Source organism: Urocampus carinirostris, chromosome 5, assembly GCF_059441175.1.
Source record: "Urocampus carinirostris isolate Australia breed hairy pipefish chromosome 5, RoL_Ucar_1.0, whole genome shotgun sequence".
In the NCBI taxonomy this organism is placed as follows: Eukaryota; Metazoa; Chordata; class Actinopteri; order Syngnathiformes; family Syngnathidae; genus Urocampus; species Urocampus carinirostris.
In genome coordinates this window covers 34,515,123-34,534,248 of record NC_142353.1, presented here as the reverse complement: position 1 = coordinate 34,534,248, position 19,126 = coordinate 34,515,123, and the positions used below count along the sequence as shown (strand labels likewise).

At 39.8% G+C, this 19,126-nt stretch overlaps 2 protein-coding genes across 3 annotated transcripts; one reads left to right on the top strand and one right to left on the bottom strand.

Annotated features, from left to right (window-relative positions):
- Positions 1-1,061: 1,061 nt before the first annotated feature.
- mrps30 (mitochondrial ribosomal protein S30) lies at positions 1,062-11,928 on the bottom strand. Its single transcript, XM_088336554.1, has 6 exons — positions 11,532-11,928; positions 7,691-7,960; positions 7,438-7,583; positions 4,391-4,496; positions 4,139-4,315; positions 1,062-1,400 (listed from the first exon to the last, which is right to left on the bottom strand). Exons 1-6 carry the CDS (start codon positions 11,875-11,877, stop codon positions 1,096-1,098), a joined length of 1,350 nt encoding a protein of 449 aa, XP_088192680.1. The 5' UTR covers positions 11,878-11,928; the 3' UTR covers positions 1,062-1,095.
- A 2,330-nt stretch (positions 11,929-14,258) lies between these two features.
- LOC148366126 (uncharacterized) lies at positions 14,259-17,212 on the top strand. 2 transcript variants are annotated; one of them, XM_088335167.1, is made up of 6 exons: positions 14,259-14,456; positions 14,614-14,754; positions 16,464-16,568; positions 16,682-16,754; positions 16,822-16,962; positions 17,054-17,212. In XM_088335167.1, the coding sequence occupies exons 1-5, from the start codon at positions 14,352-14,354 to the stop codon at positions 16,911-16,913; spliced, it is 516 nt and encodes a 171-aa protein (XP_088191293.1). In that variant the 5' UTR covers positions 14,259-14,351; the 3' UTR covers positions 16,914-16,962; positions 17,054-17,212. The 2 variants fall into 2 exon arrangements, with proteins under 2 accessions (XP_088191293.1, XP_088191292.1); XM_088335166.1 differs by lacking the exon at positions 17,054-17,212 and having other exon boundaries at positions 16,822-17,029.
- Positions 17,213-19,126: the final 1,914 nt, after the last annotated feature.

Below are 19,126 nucleotides of genomic sequence, written 5' to 3'. Positions count from 1 at the left end.
CAGATAATTTCACTTTGGTCAAATCACATCCCTGATTTTTGATCATGTACAGTGCACGTGTCCTTCTCAACTTCACCGCTTAGCCTACCCTATTTTCTCAATTAGACAGCCCGTTTATCCGTAGCTCCTAGCTCAATATGCCTGGCTTGTCTTTTGCGTTACCCGTTGTAGGATAGACGAGGCACTATGAGCACAAATGCATTCGTTTTACTCAAACATACTGCAATGTTTATAAAAGTAAATGAATGAAGCATCATTGACGCAGGTTACGATAACCTCTCGTCTCTGCATAAGAATGTCACAATGATAAACTGAAACCCCCCTGTGCAGCGGCTAAATCGCCCTGCCGCTCACTCTTAGCTAACAACCAAAGAGTAAGCAACTGGACTTTTTAGAGATTGAGCTGTAGATGTTCCTCATGGAAGTTCCTCAAGCTCAAATTAGAAGTCCAGTTGCCTACAACTAAACTGTATGGATAAAATGACCTGGGTGAATGACAATATTCACAGACATTAGCCAACATCCAACTCACCAGATATTAACACATTGACAAACAGATATTAACACTGACAAACACTTACTGGGCAGAATGGCTCTTCAAATGTCGGATGAAATTTGAGGTGGTGGTCTGGCTGTCCGAAATTTTCCCGTTGCAAAATTTGCACTGCGCTGTTCGCCGTTTACCTTCTTCACAGAAGTTTTTGAAGCCAAAAGTTACTACCCTCGGAGCAGACATGCTGACTTCAGGTGGTTGCCGTGGAGGTGTGTGGCGCATGGGCAGAGTGGGCGTGACATGAGAGCGTTTCTCAGCCCGCATCCCGTACTGTAATTGTCAACATTATTTAAATAATGAAATATATATATATATATGAACACGCAAGTCATTCAAGTCATCGTGGCTCAAGTCAAGTCAAGTCCCGAGTCTTAGATTGCCAAGTCCAAGTCAAGTCACAAGTCATAAAAACAGCGACTCGAGTCGACTCGAGTCCAAGTCACTAAGTCTCAAGTCCCCATGTCTGGATTACTGTATATCATTGGCATTGAATGAAACGCCTTCCATGTTTATAGCACATCAACCAACTTTATTTACAAATTCTACTTTTCTTTTTCTCCAACTTCCTCCTGGTGAACGAGGGGATCTCGGGGCCTGTGGAGCAGGAACCGCACCAGGAGCCTCAGCACGTCCTCGTCCAGACCGACCACTTGGCCGTCCTCTACGCCCTTAAAGAGACAGGCGCTGTCGGTGCCCCACATCAGGTTTTTGCGGGCGTTGCCCGCATCGGTCAGCACAGACAGCGACAACGTGTTGAGTTGGTAGCAGAAAAAAGAGAAGTATCGGCCGTCGCTGATCACCGCCTGTGACGAGAACCCTCGGTTCAGGTCCTCGTGGGCCCAGAAACCTAGGGGGAAAACATATTTACATGTCGTCATACTTAAAGCCCTAATGCAGGGGTAGGGAACCTATGGCTCGGGAGCCATATATGGCTCTTTTCATGAGTACGTATGGCTCCGGAATAAAATGTAACTATTGCACATTTCTCTGTGGCGTTCCAAAGTCAAGTGATTTTCTCCCCATTTTGCTCCATATAAAGCCGAAGCAACTTAATGCAGAAGTTCGATAAGAAACTATTTAAACTGATAAATAAAAACGCTGGCTTTGATTGGGTGAGCAGTACAGGTGGGCGGATCCCTGCACACGGTGCAAGGCACTTCCTTCTCTCTCTCTCTCACTCAGTGCAGTCTACACCGAAAGTGAATATGACCGTATGCTTATTGTTTGCAGTCATTTGTGACATTTTTACAAAAGAACTTTGCATGCACATTGTTTTTAAAACGTTATTGAGGACAAATTTCATGGAAAACATTTGCCTCAACACTCTTAACTGAAGGTGGAAGACAAAGTGTAAATGGCATATTTACATTGATTTGAGACACAGTATATGGCATGATTATCATTTCAGACATTTGATTAAATCATCAACAGTGAAATAAAATGTGCTGAAGAATTAGCTTTTGTCGAGAGAGCGTGTTTGGCAGTTTTTTCAATTTTGTCTGAAAATATATGATGTGGCTCTCTCAATTTCTTTTTAAAACATTTTTTGCTTTTATGGCGCTTTGGGTCAAAATTGTTCCCGACCTCTGCCCTAATGTGTAATATTTGACCACTAGATGGCACTGTGATGTCGAGTACAAGCGAGGGCCAGTGATACACGGCAGAGCGTGGCAACAGGATGACAGACAAACATGGCGTGGACGTAAGTGGGGATAATTTTTTTTTTAAATAAAAAATAACATTGGTATGATCATGCATTTTTGCCATGTATTCAGATAAATGATTTTTACTGGATGACAGTATTTGTAGGAGACATTAAATATTACACACTGTCCCTTTAAAATTAGCAAGAGCAGTAACTGCTAATATACACACAAAGGAAGAGAGTACCAGCAGACGCAAGATGGCAGACAATCATGTCAGTGCCCTCTAGGTGAGCCTCATGTTACATAAAATAAATTCAAATTCTTTAACTACGAGTTGAGGTTTTTGAGTTTATCCTTGCCCTCATGAAGGTTTTAGATCAGGGGATGGTGTCATAATAGTCTGTAATAATAGTCCGTGGTTTGCAATAACCTGTGCAGCCCTTTGAGACTTTTTGTGATTAAGGGCTATACAAATAAACATGACTTGACGAGTACGTTTATATTTTAGTTCATGGATTCTTGCTTATTATTCGGATCAACATTTTTTTTCTTTAATGAATAAAGTGTTTTCATCACAAGGAGGCACTACACGATGTCCCTTTAGGACACATTTGGGTGGCAAAAGCATGCCTGTTACAAATGAAAGGGTCCCCATTTCCTGTGGTGTGTCTTGGGCAGGTACAGCCTGGTAGTGCCTATTCCTATCCAGGCCAAAAATGTTACCACCCGGTCTCAAACCGGCCCCTGTAAGAATGCTTTTACTTTACTATCCCAAACTTACTCCTACAATGACACGGGTTGGCGACTCAAAGTTCCAATGTAATGCTGAATTTTCGAAAAAGCGGTAATCAGGATTTTTCGACGGACATGTTGCATTTAACGGTCAACAATCAATAGTTAGGGGAAATGAGAAATAGTTTTATGACACGACGTTCCATATTTTTGATCATTAACTTTTAATACAGTTGTTCACGATAGATAAGATGGAGAAAAAAGAAGACATTTGAGAGTTAAGTTTAAGACCTGTAAAGGAAATTTTTCGAGGCGCTAATTTGCAATTATTACATTTAAGACTTTTTCGAGTTTTAAGACCCCTATACAGTGTTCATTTTACCTGTGAAAAGTGATGGGTCCCGGGGACTCGCATGCTCAAAAATCTATGGGTCCCAACAGAGATCTACGGGTCCCCAAAATTTAATGTTATCGAGGTTGAAATTGTGAATCGGCGACAAATATATAATATAAATCTATATATTCATTCAGTTTTAATAATCACAGTTAATTAGTAATACAAAGCAGTTATCACTTGAGATTTTTCAGTTCATATATTCTTCGTGGTTTGCTGTCCCGCCACAGTTGTAATGCCTTCTCAAGGTCCAATCCTTATCTTGCTTAGGAGTATTATTTTGTTTATTTTCTCTCGTCGAGTCGTTCGCTTCAACACACGTGTTTTCCTTGCCTCCGCGATCTTCCGAAGAATTTCCCCGCCGTTTTTTCGTGCCGGAATTATTACCGTTGTTATCACTTTAGCATTATGTGTTTCGACTTATTACTGACACTGAAGAAATGACCAATTTTGTGTTGATTTTCACCTTAAATCGACGACCACCACCACAACAATGACGTCATCTCGAAGCAACGAGATCCCGTTTGCCGAGATCGGCGTGCAGTTGAAAAACTCGAACCGCGAGACCAAAACAACAATGGCGGATCTGCCCGACAGAAAGTTTGGAGTGCGGTAAACCTTTGTTAAAAATAAAAGTGATCGGGTAATAATGACAATTTTGTGTTGAAAATGTTGCGTCCCGGGGACGCACGTTGATTTGACACGGCAAAAATGATGCGTCCAAGACGCAGGGACGCGGGCAGACGAGAACACTGCCTTTCAATCTTTAATAATAGATCATTTTCCTGTCCCCAATAATGTCAAATACGTTACCCTGATAGGAAGCCTGTGCTGCGGTCCACGCAAACAAGCTAGCGATGGCGTTCGCCCTGAGGTACACCTCAACCTGGTCCGACTGTTTTCGGCTTTCCATGCGTTCCCTGTGGTAGCGGTCGGGCACAAAGTGGAACTGAGTGTGACCGTAGCGAGCCGGGTCCATGATTTTGGAACCTGTCGTAACGAGCGAGACGAATTGGAGCGTGCGAAATTGCTGGGGAAGTAGCAAAAGGAGAAATGAGAGGTCACCTGTGAAGATGGTGTTGGTGTACTGTCTTTTGTAGAGGGGTAACCTGTCGGGAACGTGCGGGATTTCCGGAACCTCGGCTGTGAAAGAATCCTCCGTCGGAACAAACTGCAGAGTCATTTAGTTTGGAAAATTTCGTTTTTTTGTTTTTTCCTTAACCTCGGTTAGGACGTACAACAACTCTCTAAAACTATCACAACAGAGGGTACAATTACATGCAGGAAATAATTGGATCGGAAACTGACTATTGCCACTATTCAGATGATGTGAAGCCATGTAAACGCGCACGATATTCCAATTTCCATACCTTGATTAGTCCCTTAATATTCTTCTTATACATGTCTAGTTTCCCTCATCCAGGGATAGCCTTATGCCCCAAAGCATTGTGGGATTTGTAGTACAAATAACTGAGTTGATTTCTACACAACATTTCCTAATTATTTTCTGTGCTCACAGTGAAACTGCCACTGGTGTATCCCTCTATATAAAGTGGATGTCACAGAGGTATCCATCCATTTTAAGGGCCAATATCGTTTATAAATATTAAGAGGAGGCCGATAAACAGTTATTGGAGACGATATTCATTTGCTGTAAAAGCTTAAAAATTGGCGCGAGATTTTTTGATGTAAAAAAACAAAAACAAATAATATTTGTTATAAATTCAAATAAAACTAATAGCGGCTACCATATATTTACTACGTGCGGAAAGAAAAGGCGAATGAGGGCTGCACCTGACTCGTGTGCTCGCTATATGGAAGTGAAGGAAGGGAGCCGGCTTCTCATCCAATCATCAACTCGATCCTTCCGAGACAACTTTTTTCTTTAAGGATTGATCAATATGCATTTTGGGGGGATTCTGTGTTGTTGACTTTGAATTTGTTGAATGTAATATCACCCAGAGTGACTCGGTAAAAAATCTAAGTGTCATATTAGATCCCGATCTGTCCTTTCAAACACACGTTAAGAATATTACTAGAACAGCTTTTTTCCATCTTCGCAACATTGCTGAAATTCGCCCTATGCCGTCTCAGTCGGATGCGGAGATTATAATTCATGAAATGCTGTTCTACTAATGATCCCAAGAGCCAAGAAGAGATCCGCAGTTTCAAGAGTGTTCTCCATCTGGGTCAACAATATCAGGGGATTGGGTCATAAATGTGAATTTCCCTTCGGGGATGAACAAAGTATCTATCTATCTATCTATCTATCTATCTATCTAATAGTCTGTAATAATAGTCTTTGATCTGTGCAGCCCTTTGAGACTCTTTGTGATTAAGGGCTATACAAATAAACATGACTTGACTTAACATAACATAAAAAGGTTACATTTATTTTGTATTTCATCCTTTCTTTTAAATAATAATAATAATTTACTTGTATTGTCATTCTTTGTAACAATGTACACAGAACGAAATGTCGATACACCTGACCCGTACAGTTAAACTGTAGCGAGCCGATGCAGATTTATTAGTATTAAGTATTTTGATTATATTTCCTGTGTTTATATAAAAGGTTACCGTTATTCTTTTGTCTCTTTTTCCGCCTTTTGAAATCATTCCGTGCATAATATTACATAAAAATTGGGCATTAAAGCAACAAAAACAATTCAAAGAGCCGTTTGGGCCTCGAGAGAGACGGCTCTTTTCGGTGAGCAGAGCTGAAAAAGCCAGTTCTCGAAAAATAGGATTTCCCATCTCTATATGTAATAGTCTGATCTGCCATCTCTCCATGTCAAATCTCAAATTCTTTGACATACAATCACTTATTTTTAGAGTAGCGGAAATAGTTACTTTCACTGGTAAATAGTTACCTTACTATAGTGTAATTCAGTTACTTTTTGGTAACTATAACTAATTACCTTTTTAAAGTAACGTGGCCAACACTGTTCATTTAGCTTCTTGATTTTGCTCTAAAAATTGCACCAGACAGATACATTTTAATTCTCAGCGCACAAGAAAATCTAGCCAGCGCACAAAAATGAGGGCTCAAAATTACTAATTAAGAAGCGACTTAAGTCGAAGTTACAGTGCATGAAGGTAAAAATACACGGGATCCCCTGACGCTGTGCTCTAAATGCGGTATTTTGATGTCGAGTCAGAGTAGAACGAAGTTGAGTAAAGTTAGTAGAGTTGGTCAAGAACCGGCTTCTTCGGCTCGGCTCACTAAAAGGAACCTGCTATTTCGGGTTCTAAACAGCTCTTCAGGTTGTTTTCTTCTTTAATAACAACATGACCAAATATTATGTAAAATTATGCACAAAATGACTTAAAGGAAGGGGGGAATAGAACAAAAAAGAAAAAAATACCAAAATGAAATAGGAGTGAAAAGCAGGGAAAAAAGAAACAGAAGGAAGAGAAAAAAAGGAGGAAAAATTTTAGAAAAAAGCCAGAAAAGAAAGAAATGTAGGAAAAAAGTAAATAGAGAACAAAAAGAAAAAAGTAACAGCTCAGAAAAAATAAACACAATGAGATTTTTTTCAAAGGAATTTAAAAAAAAAAAGGAAAAATTTTGTGTTGCATTCAAATAATTTCCAATGATATCAAGTGAATCTTGGTGCCAACATTGTACTTCCACAAAAAATGTGATTAAGTACAGTTGTGTATCTTACAACCGACTCAATAAGCCCCCAAAAATGTTAATATTATGCGACAAAATATATCAGGAAATAAAAAGAAATGGATATGTTGTGAAAGAATTGTAAGAACATACGACGTTTGTAGGCCGTACAATTCATTCAAAAGAGAAAAATAATTTTGCATTGCCGGAAACTCAGCAAAATGTAATGTGATGTCAAGTTTTGGACATGTTTGATAATGACTTGGTTGCCATACTTGGGATTGCTGTTGCTCACTGTTGTTTCAAGCGTTGCTCACCGACTTTGTGTGAACGCTCAGACCCGTGGAAAATTACAGGGAACATTGCTAGCCATGTATACAAGGTTTTTGGTTTGTTTCTATGAATGTGAACGATTCATTCGGATTAAATCCAAATATTCAGTTTCCAATACGATTATAGCCTGCATGTCGTCAGAGGTAAAGTGATTTCGAACCTGAGGAAGCTGCTGCGTCGTTCTAATCTGACATAACGGGCGGTCGTCTATCTGGAACCTGATGGGCTCTATGTGCCCCCTTCTGTGGCCCTTAGGGATCATTCTTTCCCCTCTACTCCAGTAAAAGTTCACATTGGAATCTAAATCTGATAACGCACAAAGAAAAACGATATTTAAGTGAGGTCAAAATTAAGTAAACAGAAAGAGTTGACCTGGAAAATGGTGCGTTTGTTTACATCAGGAGATTTTATACCTAAACTGGAGTAAAGAAGCAGTGGGTTATATTTGGTTAAGCTGTATATTAAAGCTTTGACCAAATTCCTCAGGAAGGATCCCTCGAGCAGCTCCTGGTGTCGGTACACAAAAGGTTTGCGTTTTATAGTGTACCAGTGCTCTTGGAGAATCACCCGAGTCACAGATGAACGGATGTCCGCGAACGCCTCTTCACTAATGCCAAGGTTAGGTATTTCCGTGGCGGTGGGTCCATTCTCCTCCCCGGCTGAGGCCAGAGTTGGGTGCGTTACTGAAAAAATTAAAGTAATTTGTTAGCCCTCAGATTACTGTCACCCAAAAGTCGCATGTTACTCTGATAGTAACTTTCCAGTTACAAACAATTGCAGGGGTCTCCAGCCTCTTTCAAGCTGAGCTCTACTTTTCGTTACCAACTAGTGCAAAGGGCACACCGTTTCTAAAATAGCAACTGAGCTAGCTGGCTTGCTTAGCTTAAAACGATAGTTTGATAGAAAGGTAGAAAGGTAAACAGGTAAAAACGAAAAGGGAGCTAGCTAAAACAGTAAAAAGCCAAATAAATAGCCACATAGTTAAAAAAAGCAAGGTATATAGTGGGAAAGGAGCCAAATTGTTTGATAACAAGGTAAAAAGGTGACATTTTAGCTTGATAGCATGCAAAAAATGTAAAAAGCTAGCTTGAGAGCTTGCTAAATAGCTAAAAAGGTAGAAAGATAGCTAGATTAGAAAAACTGCACTTTATGGCTCATTTGCTTGATAAAACCCATAAATTGGAATTGAGTTTGTTGTATTTCCTGTAACATAAATAAAAAGATTAATAAATACATTGAACACATGAACTGATACTCATTTTGCTACTTTTATTTGTAACTACATAAAGCTGATGAATCGTTTGAGTCACGCGGGGCTTCAAATGTGTGTAAAAGGGAGTGTGAAGCACATTGTAAAGTGCCTTGGGAGGTCTTCATTGACTTGAAAAGCGCTATATAAATGCAGACCATCCATCCATCCGTTTTGTTTTAATTGCTTAAAAATAATTATCAAAACTGGCATAGATTTTTAGCATGAACTAGAATTTATTTGAATTTCTAAAATAACTTATCATGTTATTACTACGTTGTTACTATGGTATTACTAGGGTAATACCATAGGTGTTGTAAAAGGATAGTGGGATGTTTGGGCGCGTTCTAAGGGATGGGCAGGGCACCCGTATGATGCGGCAGGGGTAAACCAGTGAAAGCTGTCGGGCCCTGCTGTTGGACAAAAGAGTGTGTTGTGTCAACCTGACCTGAGTGACATGGCCGCTTTCTTGTGTCCCGTTTCATCTGGAGGGACGAAAGCATGACCGACTTGGGTGCCGACGTGCTTAACTTGTTTGGGTGTTTGGGCATTTGGGTTGGCCATGGTCCAAAAATGTTCATGTGTGTTTTTTGCTATTTTTCCCCTTTTTATTTTCTTTATTGTATGTGTTTGTCTTGCTGTCGGTCACCCCTCTTGAGGGACATGTCCAAGGTAGATAAATAGATACTATGGTATTACCAGGTTAATTATTAAAAAAATACATTGCTTTTTGCAGATATTCCATACTTTAAGAGAGAATGTCTTTTCTACGGTGGCCGAGAGGTGCAAAACACTTGTACATATCAGGAACACTTTTACATATCAAGAAACACTTTCTCATGTCACAAAACAAAATTACAAGTTTTGAAACAAATATAAATTTCAGAGAACAAACTTGACAAAATCAAACACTTTTACAAAATCTAATACACTTTTACAATTCCATCTTAAATTCTACTGGAAATGGAATGTCCCAACTCCAGGGCTCAACCGGAAATCATACCCGTCAACCTCCAGGGCCCCATGCCCTTAAAAACTGTCGTATTTTCCTTTACAAAATACAAAATAATCTTACACCATATTTTTTTTCAAATGTGTTTATTTATGTTGTTTAACAGGTTATATTGTACATGTGTGTCGTTATATGATACATATTGTTAATTAACATTTTGTTGTGTGATACTGAGTTGCTACACATGAATGAGGTTTATTATAAAAAAAGTTCAAAAATTAAGTCGCTTGGACGTTCACTGTAGAAGAAAAAATACATGCAAATATAATTAGAATACATTATCTTATTCAAATTATTAATTAATTTTCTGCATTAAATTATTGTTGGTAATATACCGATTAAAGGGATAACCACAAACCTGTCTTTTTTCATTTTCTCCTTTTATACTTCTTTTTTCTTAACTTCTTTATACAACATAATTCGTAATATAATGCATCAAAGCAAGTGAGCCGGTTGAGAGCCGGCTCTCTTTAATGAGTTGAGCCGAAAAAGACGGTTCTCTAAAAAGAGACGGACTTACTTTCACTACACAACTACAGTGGAACCTCGGTTTTCGAACGCCTCTCAGTTCAAAACAAATCGGTTCTCGAACAAAAATTTTGAGAAATTCTTGTTTAGCTTTTCGGAATTCGAACGCCGGTACACTAGGGTGCGATGCTGAGCGGCGTACGGGTGTAGATTGCCCCCACCCCTCGTGAAGAACTGTTATGACGTGCGCGCGCGCACTTCTTTTTGCTTTCGCTTTAGATATCGGTGAACGGAGTGTTTTAGCCCCTAATTATGCCTCCGAAGAAGGTCGGTGCAAGCAGCAAAGTTGCTACAGGTGAAAAAAGAAGGGTAGTGCGTACAACTAATGCATTTAAGAAAGAAATAATAGCAAAATATGAAGAAGGTGTGCGAGTTTCTGATCTTGCTATACATACAGCATGGCTTCTGCTGAGCACCACAAAGGCAAGAAATCCTATTCATAATTATTTTCTTTATCCTTTAACCGCTCACCACTTTTTGTGGAGACCCGGGTGCTAAATGACGTGTAAACGACCTGATTTTTTTAGTTGTACACGTTCATGTTAGCGTAATCTTCCGCACGATGGATTACGCTGACGCGAACGTACGATTAGCCTGGGTTAGCTTCATGTTTACGTTCATGGTAAGCGTTCAGGGTGTTGGAACGGATTAAAACAATTTAACCAAACAATTTTACCTTTAATGGCAAAAACGATATTCGGTGATCGACCAAATTGGTTTTCGAACAGAGTTCTGGAACGGATTATGGTCGAGAACCGAGGTTCCAAGGTACCATGGAATGATTCATAATGGGAAATCCCCAGGCGGCAGACGCATGCGCACAGTAGCATCAAACCGCTCGCTTCGTTTGCAACGAAAAAAACAATACCGAGATAGAGGCTTCCACGGCAAACTCCTTTGACTTGATTGATTTGCCAATTCGTGATAGTCGGTGTATACCAGATGGTACCCATAATTGACAAATTTGCGTTTTTCCGCACAGATTTCCTTGTATGTTGTACACGTCTTAAATGCATAATAAACATACTTTGTACGGCAAAAACGTAAAGGTTGACAGGTGAAATGAAATTATCTGCATTTATATAGCACTTTTCAAGTCAATGACTTCCCAAAGCGCCTTACAATGTGCTCCACATTTCCCAATAGCGGCCTTTCAGCCATGTAAGGCGCTAACCTGCTTATTGGGTGTATTAGGGGTTCAGTGTCTTACCCAAGGACACTTCGACATGTAACACGGACGAGCTGGGATTCGAACTGGGATCCCTTGATTCCAAGACGAGCGCTCTACCTCCTGAGCAATGAAAATTGTACACAAAGTAAACTTGTTTTGCACCCCTCGGCCACCGTACCTTTCGCTTTCAAGTTACAAAGTATTAAAAATAGCGCGTTACGGTACTCGTTACAAAAGAAGTAATTTCTTCCTAGGAACGGGTTAGTCCCAACACTGGCTAGACAGAAGGCTTACCCGGACTGTACAGCTCCGGTAAACCAGGGATGTATGCAGTCTTGGTGAATTGCTGGTACCATTTATCCGCGTTGCGTGCAAAAGTCCGCGGATAGATGACGTATTTTTCACGCTCGATGCGAGTTTGGAATCGGAGTTTCTCCTCCAGCGGGGATGCTTTTATCCTCTCCACTTGCTCTTCGAACTGACGCAAACGGGCCAATTTGCTTTTGGCCGTGAGGGAAGCTTTGATGGGCGGGTAAACGGCCTCCTTCTCCACTGCCACCGCCGCTTCCGTGTGATTAAGTCTGTGGTTTCTGAGAACGTTAAATGGGAAGCGAAAGGGCAGCCTTGCGAGCGCCGCCATCTTTGTGCTTCTTCTTCATCGATTCAACGAAGAATGAAAAGCGTACTCTTTGCACAGCAGCGCCCCCTAAAATATAAATATTTATCACGGAAACGTCTTTTTGGAACTCAAAGCTCTGATTAAAAACAACTACAAAAATGCTTTACAAACTTCTCAAGCACCTTTATTTTTACCACAAAATAAGCTGGAAATAAATATTCATCTATCTACCCTGGTCATATCCATCGAGAGGGGTGAGAGACAGCAAGACAAACACATACACAAAAACAAAGAAAAGGAAAAAGTAGCAAAAAACAAATATTGACCATGGCCAACCCAAATGCCCAAACACCTAAACAAGTTAAGCACCTCGGCACCCAAGTTGGTTATGCTTTCGTCCCTCCAGAGGAAATGGAACACAAGAAAGCGACTATGTCACTCGGGTCAGGGTGACACAACACACTCTTCTGCAGGGCCCTTCAGCTTTCGCTGGTTTACCCCTGCCGCATCATACAGGTGCCCTGCCCATCCCTTAGAACGCGTTCAAATATCCCACTATCCTTTTGCAACAACTCTCCGCTCATTCCTATCACCAACAAGAGCTCTAGCTTCCACTACAATTTGACCTCTTTCCACCAGTGCACTCTTGACACCATCCATCTACGTCAATCACGGCCTTCCTCTTGGTCTTTTCCATTTACTTCTGCTCTGTAGATCCTCTTCAACATTCACTCCTCATCCATCCGCTCCATGTGTCCAAACCAACCAAGTACTCTCATCCACACGCTTGCTCAGTTCCGCTACTACTCCAGTCGTGTCTCTCACAATTTCATTTCTCAATCTATCCAATCTTGTCACTCCTAACACACTCCTCAAACACTTCATCTCAAAAACATTTAATTTCCTTATCAAAACTGCATTCAGGCTCCAAGCCTCTGCACCATACAACACAGTTGGCACAATCACACTCTCATACAGTCCCCTCTTAACATCCATACTCTTGTTGTTCATCACTCTCCTCAGAGCACCTTGCTTCCTTGATTCACTCTGTGCAATACCTCGCACTCCATTCCACCAACTGCAGGCACATCACAACACAAGTACCTAAAAGCTTTCAACTTCTTCCAGCAATTGTTCATTCAACCTTATTTCCAACACCATGTCCACTCCATCCCGTGAAAACTTCATCGCCTTACTCTTCCCAACTTTCACACATAACTTACGCCTATCACACACTCTTCCAAACTCCATAACCAACCGTCTCAATGTTTCCTCAGAATCAGCCACAAGCGCTGTGTCATCTGCAAAAAACAACTGACTTACATGCCACACCATTCCACTGTTATCCATCATCTCTACACCTCGCCGGAGATTCGGAACACAAGGAAATTACATCACGAGTTTCATAAATTTTATATGCTGGATCACAAAGTGCATATTCTATTCATCCAATAATTAACAAGTTTTACTTCAATAACGTTGCATTTCGTAATTACTTTTGGTCATATGCTAACAAGGGTGCAGTGATCAGAGGTGGGTAGAGAAGCCCAAAATTTTACTCAAGTAAAAGTACTGTTACTTCAGAATAATATCACTCAAGTAGAAGTAAAAGTCGTCATCCAAATACTTACTTGAGTAAAAGTACTCGGTGAAAAAAAATACTCAAGTGGTGAATGTCATATTTATTGTTTTTAAAACAAACAATCAGATCATCAAATTGTTGTTATAATTATTAATTATTATTATAATGAATTGCTAAGCGACATTTTCCATCAGTTTCATCCGTAAACAAGTACTAAGAAGCATGAAAAGGGTGCTGAAAGGTATCTACAAGTACTGAAAAAGTACATATTACTTAAAAGTATGCAAATTAATGAAAAACGTCTGAATAATGAGCGAAATAAGTGACCAGAAAAGGACCAAAAAATGACTTAAACACCGAAAACAATCCGGGAAAGAAAAAAATGTCAAAATGACGTTCTGTTTTGGTAAGTTTGCCACTTTCGATTTTGAAGTAGCACATGTTATTTATTTTTTATATTCTGGAGGATATTTACCTATTTTTTTATCATCAAAAGTTTGGCATATATGGTTTATTACGTACATAAATTCGAAGTTAATGTCCCATCATTGCTCGTTATTTGTTATTTCAATTGGCGCGTAACTAGATTATCTTGAACGCAACACGCAGATCCCTGCTGGATGTGATACGTTTCAGTGATAAATTATTGCATATTTTAGAAGACATAAAAACTCACAAGCCAAATCTAATCCAATATTATACAATATACACGAGGGAAAATGTATATGTAGCATATAAGGTCACACTGCGAAAGGTATATTTTTTTACCAACGTTAAATAAGACATAATGGTCATATTGACGAGGTTTCCTGAAGGCAACGTCAATGTAACGTTTCCGAGACACATGGGTATTGTTGGGTCTCTCGTGCGGTTGTATTTTAGGAAATCACGACACCTTTTAGATTTTGACTAGATGGCTCAACTGGCCATGTTCTATCATCAAACCCTCCGAACTTGCCTGTTTCAAAGCCGAACGGCGACCCAACTCGGTGGTTTTCAACTTTTAAACAGAGGCCAGGTAGCTAATGTGTTATATGTCGACTTCGGTGTTGCTGACGTCACATTTTAATCATTTGTCTTTAAATCAAATGTATAGTTTTTCCTACATGAAGGGAATTGTCAACTTTCTTATGCGAACGAATCCAAATTTCATGTTTAATCTCCACTTCCTGTAGAGAAGTCTGTGTACCGGAAGTGACGAAGTACGACAAGCGGAAGTTGCCAGCAAGAAATATGACAGAGGAGCTCCTGCCACAATCTTCTCCAAAGTGATTGACAAAAGTCTCCCAGCAGATATCTTATACGAGGATAACAAGGTTCTCTTGAATTCTTAATTTAATAATGAAATGTGGTTATCGCATCACATGAAAATCTCTCACGTTTAGGAGAAATTCAATTCAAGTCAAGTCACATTTATTTGTGACGCCCTTAATCATAAACTGTCTCGAATGACTGTACTGGTTGCAATGACAGCATCCCCTGATCTTAAACGAACATGCGGGCAAGGAAAAACAAGCACGAGGAAAATATGAAACCTTGAGAAGTGACCTCACGAGTGGTAATCCCCCTTCCAGGATGACCAGGGTGCAATACAAATTTCTTATAAGGCATCGCATGGAAATCTCCCACCCTTAGGAGTTATTCACCGGTTTCCAGGAAAAACTGGTGTCCTATCTGCAACCTCAGTGGAAATGTTTAAATCTAAGCTTAAAACACACTTCTACTCTATAGCATATGAATAACCTATATTTTTTGTTGACGATATCTGTGTATTATTTGTTATTGCAACATCTATTGCAGCCTGGTCATCCTGAAAGGGGATTACCACATGTGCGGTCCCTTGTCAAGGTTTCTTCATTTTCCTCATGTTGAGGTTTTTGAGTTTTTCCTTGCCCTCATGTTGGTTTCAGATCAGAGGGTGGTGTGATCTGTAATAATACCTGTGCAGCCCTTTTAGACTCTTTGTGATTAAGGGCTATACAAATAAAAATGACTTGACTTGACTATCTGAATTGTGTAGATCCGAGGAGAAAATGTATTTTATATTGTGAGATTTCCCTGAGCGAATGTGGGTTTTTGAGGTGGCGCGTTTGAATTAAAATCAGTGTAGTTCACGCGGACAGCCATACCGTATTTTTTCATGTGTAAAGCACATTCGATTTTATATCATTATCACACTATTTTTATTCTCACTACCAAAGACGACGAATATTAAAAAGCGGAGAAAAAGGGAAAATTGCTGTTGTGGAATGTGGATAATAACTAATGATAAGTATGTCGGTATCTGGTGAAGGCTGTCTGATGACGTTGTTGCAAGAGGTCTCAAGCTGATATGCTGAGGGAACTGGGGTGGACGACCTTCACGAGATATCTTAACTTTATTTGAGAACACTATAAAAGCCAATTGTTGAACGTTTGGAACTTTGATCGTGTCCCGAATGCAATAAAGCACGTTCCCTTTTCGCCATATCTCCTCTCTGCATATTTTTTGATGTTCTCTCCAAAATTGTCTTGATGGTCTGGTCTGCATTTATATAGCGCTTTTCAAGGCAATGAAGACCTCCCAAAGCGCTTTACACTTACCCACTCACACACACACCAATAGCGGCCATGGAGCCATGCAACCTGCAGACTTGCTTATTGGGGGCATTGGGGATTCAGTGTCTTGCCCAAGGACACTTTGACATATAACATGGAGGAGCCGGGAATCGAACCTGCGATCCCTTGATCCCAAGTCGTGCACTCTACCTCCTGAGCTAATGCCGCCCCAAGAGATATAAATAAATGATGAGCCAAACAACTCTTTGGTGTATCTGATGATGAATCGCACTTTGAAGGACATGAAATAAACACAATGTAAATTTTATGTTTTTTTTGTGTTGATAGCGGTCGATAAATTATTTGAATAATAGTAAACAAAACTTTGTACCGATTTTTAATAAAATGACACACTAAATATTTTAAGCCCTGACATGTTTTCATGTCAAGGTTATAATCTTAATAATTTTGTGTTACTGTTTTCTAGTGCCTGGCTTTTCGGGACATCAGTCCACAGGCCCCGGTACATTTCCTGGTTATACCAAAGATTGTTATTCCCAGAATAAGTCAAGCCAGAGATGATGATGCTGAGGTAAAATTGATGTCATTGAATTTTGCGAAATTCTTCTTTCTGTAGAAAATAAATATCCCAAATAACCAACTTTTCGCATACATATAATACTAACTTCTACTATCCTTCTGCAGCTCCTGGGTCATTTACTCGTAGTGGCTAAGAATGTAGCAAAGCAGGAATCCTTATCGGAAGGTTATCGCGTGGGTAAGTTCCGCGCTGCCGTTTCTGAAGTCTGGAAAAACGTTATCGATGAAATTGTGCCGGTTTGCAGTCATCAACGATGGCAAGCACGGCGCTCAGTCCGTCTACCATCTCCATCTCCACGTATTGGGAGGCAGACAAATGACGTGGCCGCCAGGCTGAATCAATACAATTATATATAAACTAGTACATCATGTTGACAACATACAATGTGAGTAAGATTCCTCCCCTTTTGTCAGCTCAATGTTAGAAATAAAAAGAGAACATCTCAAATTCTTGACGTTTGCTGTTTTTTTCTGCAGGCTAACGACTATTGAAAACAGTTTGATATTCCATTAAAGGGACAGTGTGTATTATTTGGACCTCTAGATGTTGTTGTATGGTGCAACTGAAAGTGAGTGCTACAAAGTAGCTATAGCTACAGGTACATTATTTAAACAATTAATGCAATAATTCAAGGGGCAGTGTGTGTTATTTGACCACTAAAGGTTGCTGTGTTGTGTCGCGCAACCGAAAACAATTAATAAAAAAACACAAAGGAGAATACTATGTAAACTAATAGTGAGCAAAATGTGTCATTTATTTTCTTTCTTTTTGCTCACCAATTTTTAGTTTTTTTCTTGGTACTTTAGAAGCAAGATGGCGTACAATTATGTCAGCCCCCTTTACATGCAACTCAAGTTATGTAAAATATGTGCTTATGAATTAGGTCACTTTAATTTGTTTATTAATGAAATCAATAATTATTTTTGAATAATTGCCGTTTTTCTTTTACCACTAGTAGGCACTAAATAATACACATAGTCCATTTAAAATACAGACACACACACACACACATCTCTCGCTTTCTCTCTCTTTATATAGAATGTTTTTTAATTGCACTTGATCAATATATATCTTTGACTTACCTCAAAATAGGGAGGTCAAAAATTAGGAAGCGGAGGATTGATTACAGGATTTCATATAAACAGTACATTATATATATATATATATATATATATATATATAATTACATTTATACAATGAAAGGTTGTTTGTGTAAAGTTTATATTTATTTTTTTTCCCTCAAAAATATAGCCATTAGTAGCTAAACCCCTGGTAACAAAAGTGAGTACACCCTAAAGTAAAAGTTCCTGAGGTTCAATATTTTGTGTGGCCAATATAATTAAGCAGAGCCTTCTTAATCCTCCTGGCCATGGATTTCACCAGAGCCTCACAAATTGCCACTGGAATGCTCTTCTACTCTTCCATGACAATATGACTGAGATCTTGTGCTTCTCCACCTTCCGCTTGAAGATGCCCCAGATATGTTCTATTGGGTTTAGATTTGGAGACGTGCTTGGCCAGTCCATCCCATTGGAAAAGCCGTGGTCATCATAAAGGTTTGTTTGGGTTCATTGTCATGCTGGAACTCTGCCCTGCGACCCAGTTTCTGGAAGGCAGACATTCTTTGCTCCAGTTTTTTACATTACATCCTTAAGTTTGTGTTTCCTTCAATTAAATACTAACTCCCTGATTCCAGTTGCACTCATGTAGCCCCAAACCATGACATTCCCAACCCCATGCTTGACTTTAGGCACAACACAAACATGATTGTACTCCCCACCTAGTTGGCGCCACACATGCTTCGCACCATCTGAGCCAAATCAATTACCCTTTGTCTCATCAGACCAGAGGATATCTTTCCAGTAAGCCATGGTCTTAGTCGACATCCTTTTTTTTATTGTGTCAAAGCAATGTTTCTTCAGTGATGTTCTATAAAACATTATAATGAAATCGCTGCAAAAAAATAAATAATATTGTTTATATATTCATATAATATGATCAATCCCAGGACTAGTATTGATCCAATCCTAGTACTTGCTCAGTATCGATAATTTCGATATTTGGATTGAACCGGGGCAGCACGGTGATGCAGTGGTTAGCACCTGTGCGGCACAGTTCTGAGGTCATGAGATCGAGCTTTCCTGTGTGGAGTTTGCATGTTCTCCCCATGCTTGCATGGGTTTCCTCCGGGCTCTCCGGTTTCCTCCCGCATTCCAAAAATATGCATTTCAGGTTAATCGGCCGGTCCAAATTTTCCCTAGGTGTGACTGAGCGAGTGATTTTTTTTTGTCTTTGTGTCCCTGCGCCTGACTGGCAACCAGTTCAGGGTGTCCCCTGCCCACTGCCCGGAGATAGCTGGGATGGGCTCCAGCACCCCCGCGACCCTACTGAGGATAAGCGGTGCAGATAATGGATGGACGGATCATATAATCTATACCAGGACTAGTATTAATCCGATCCAATTATTTGCTCAATATCGATAATGTCGATATTTGGATAGAACCGGCCCACCCTTACCAAACATGGTTTTAAATACTGTAAATCTATAT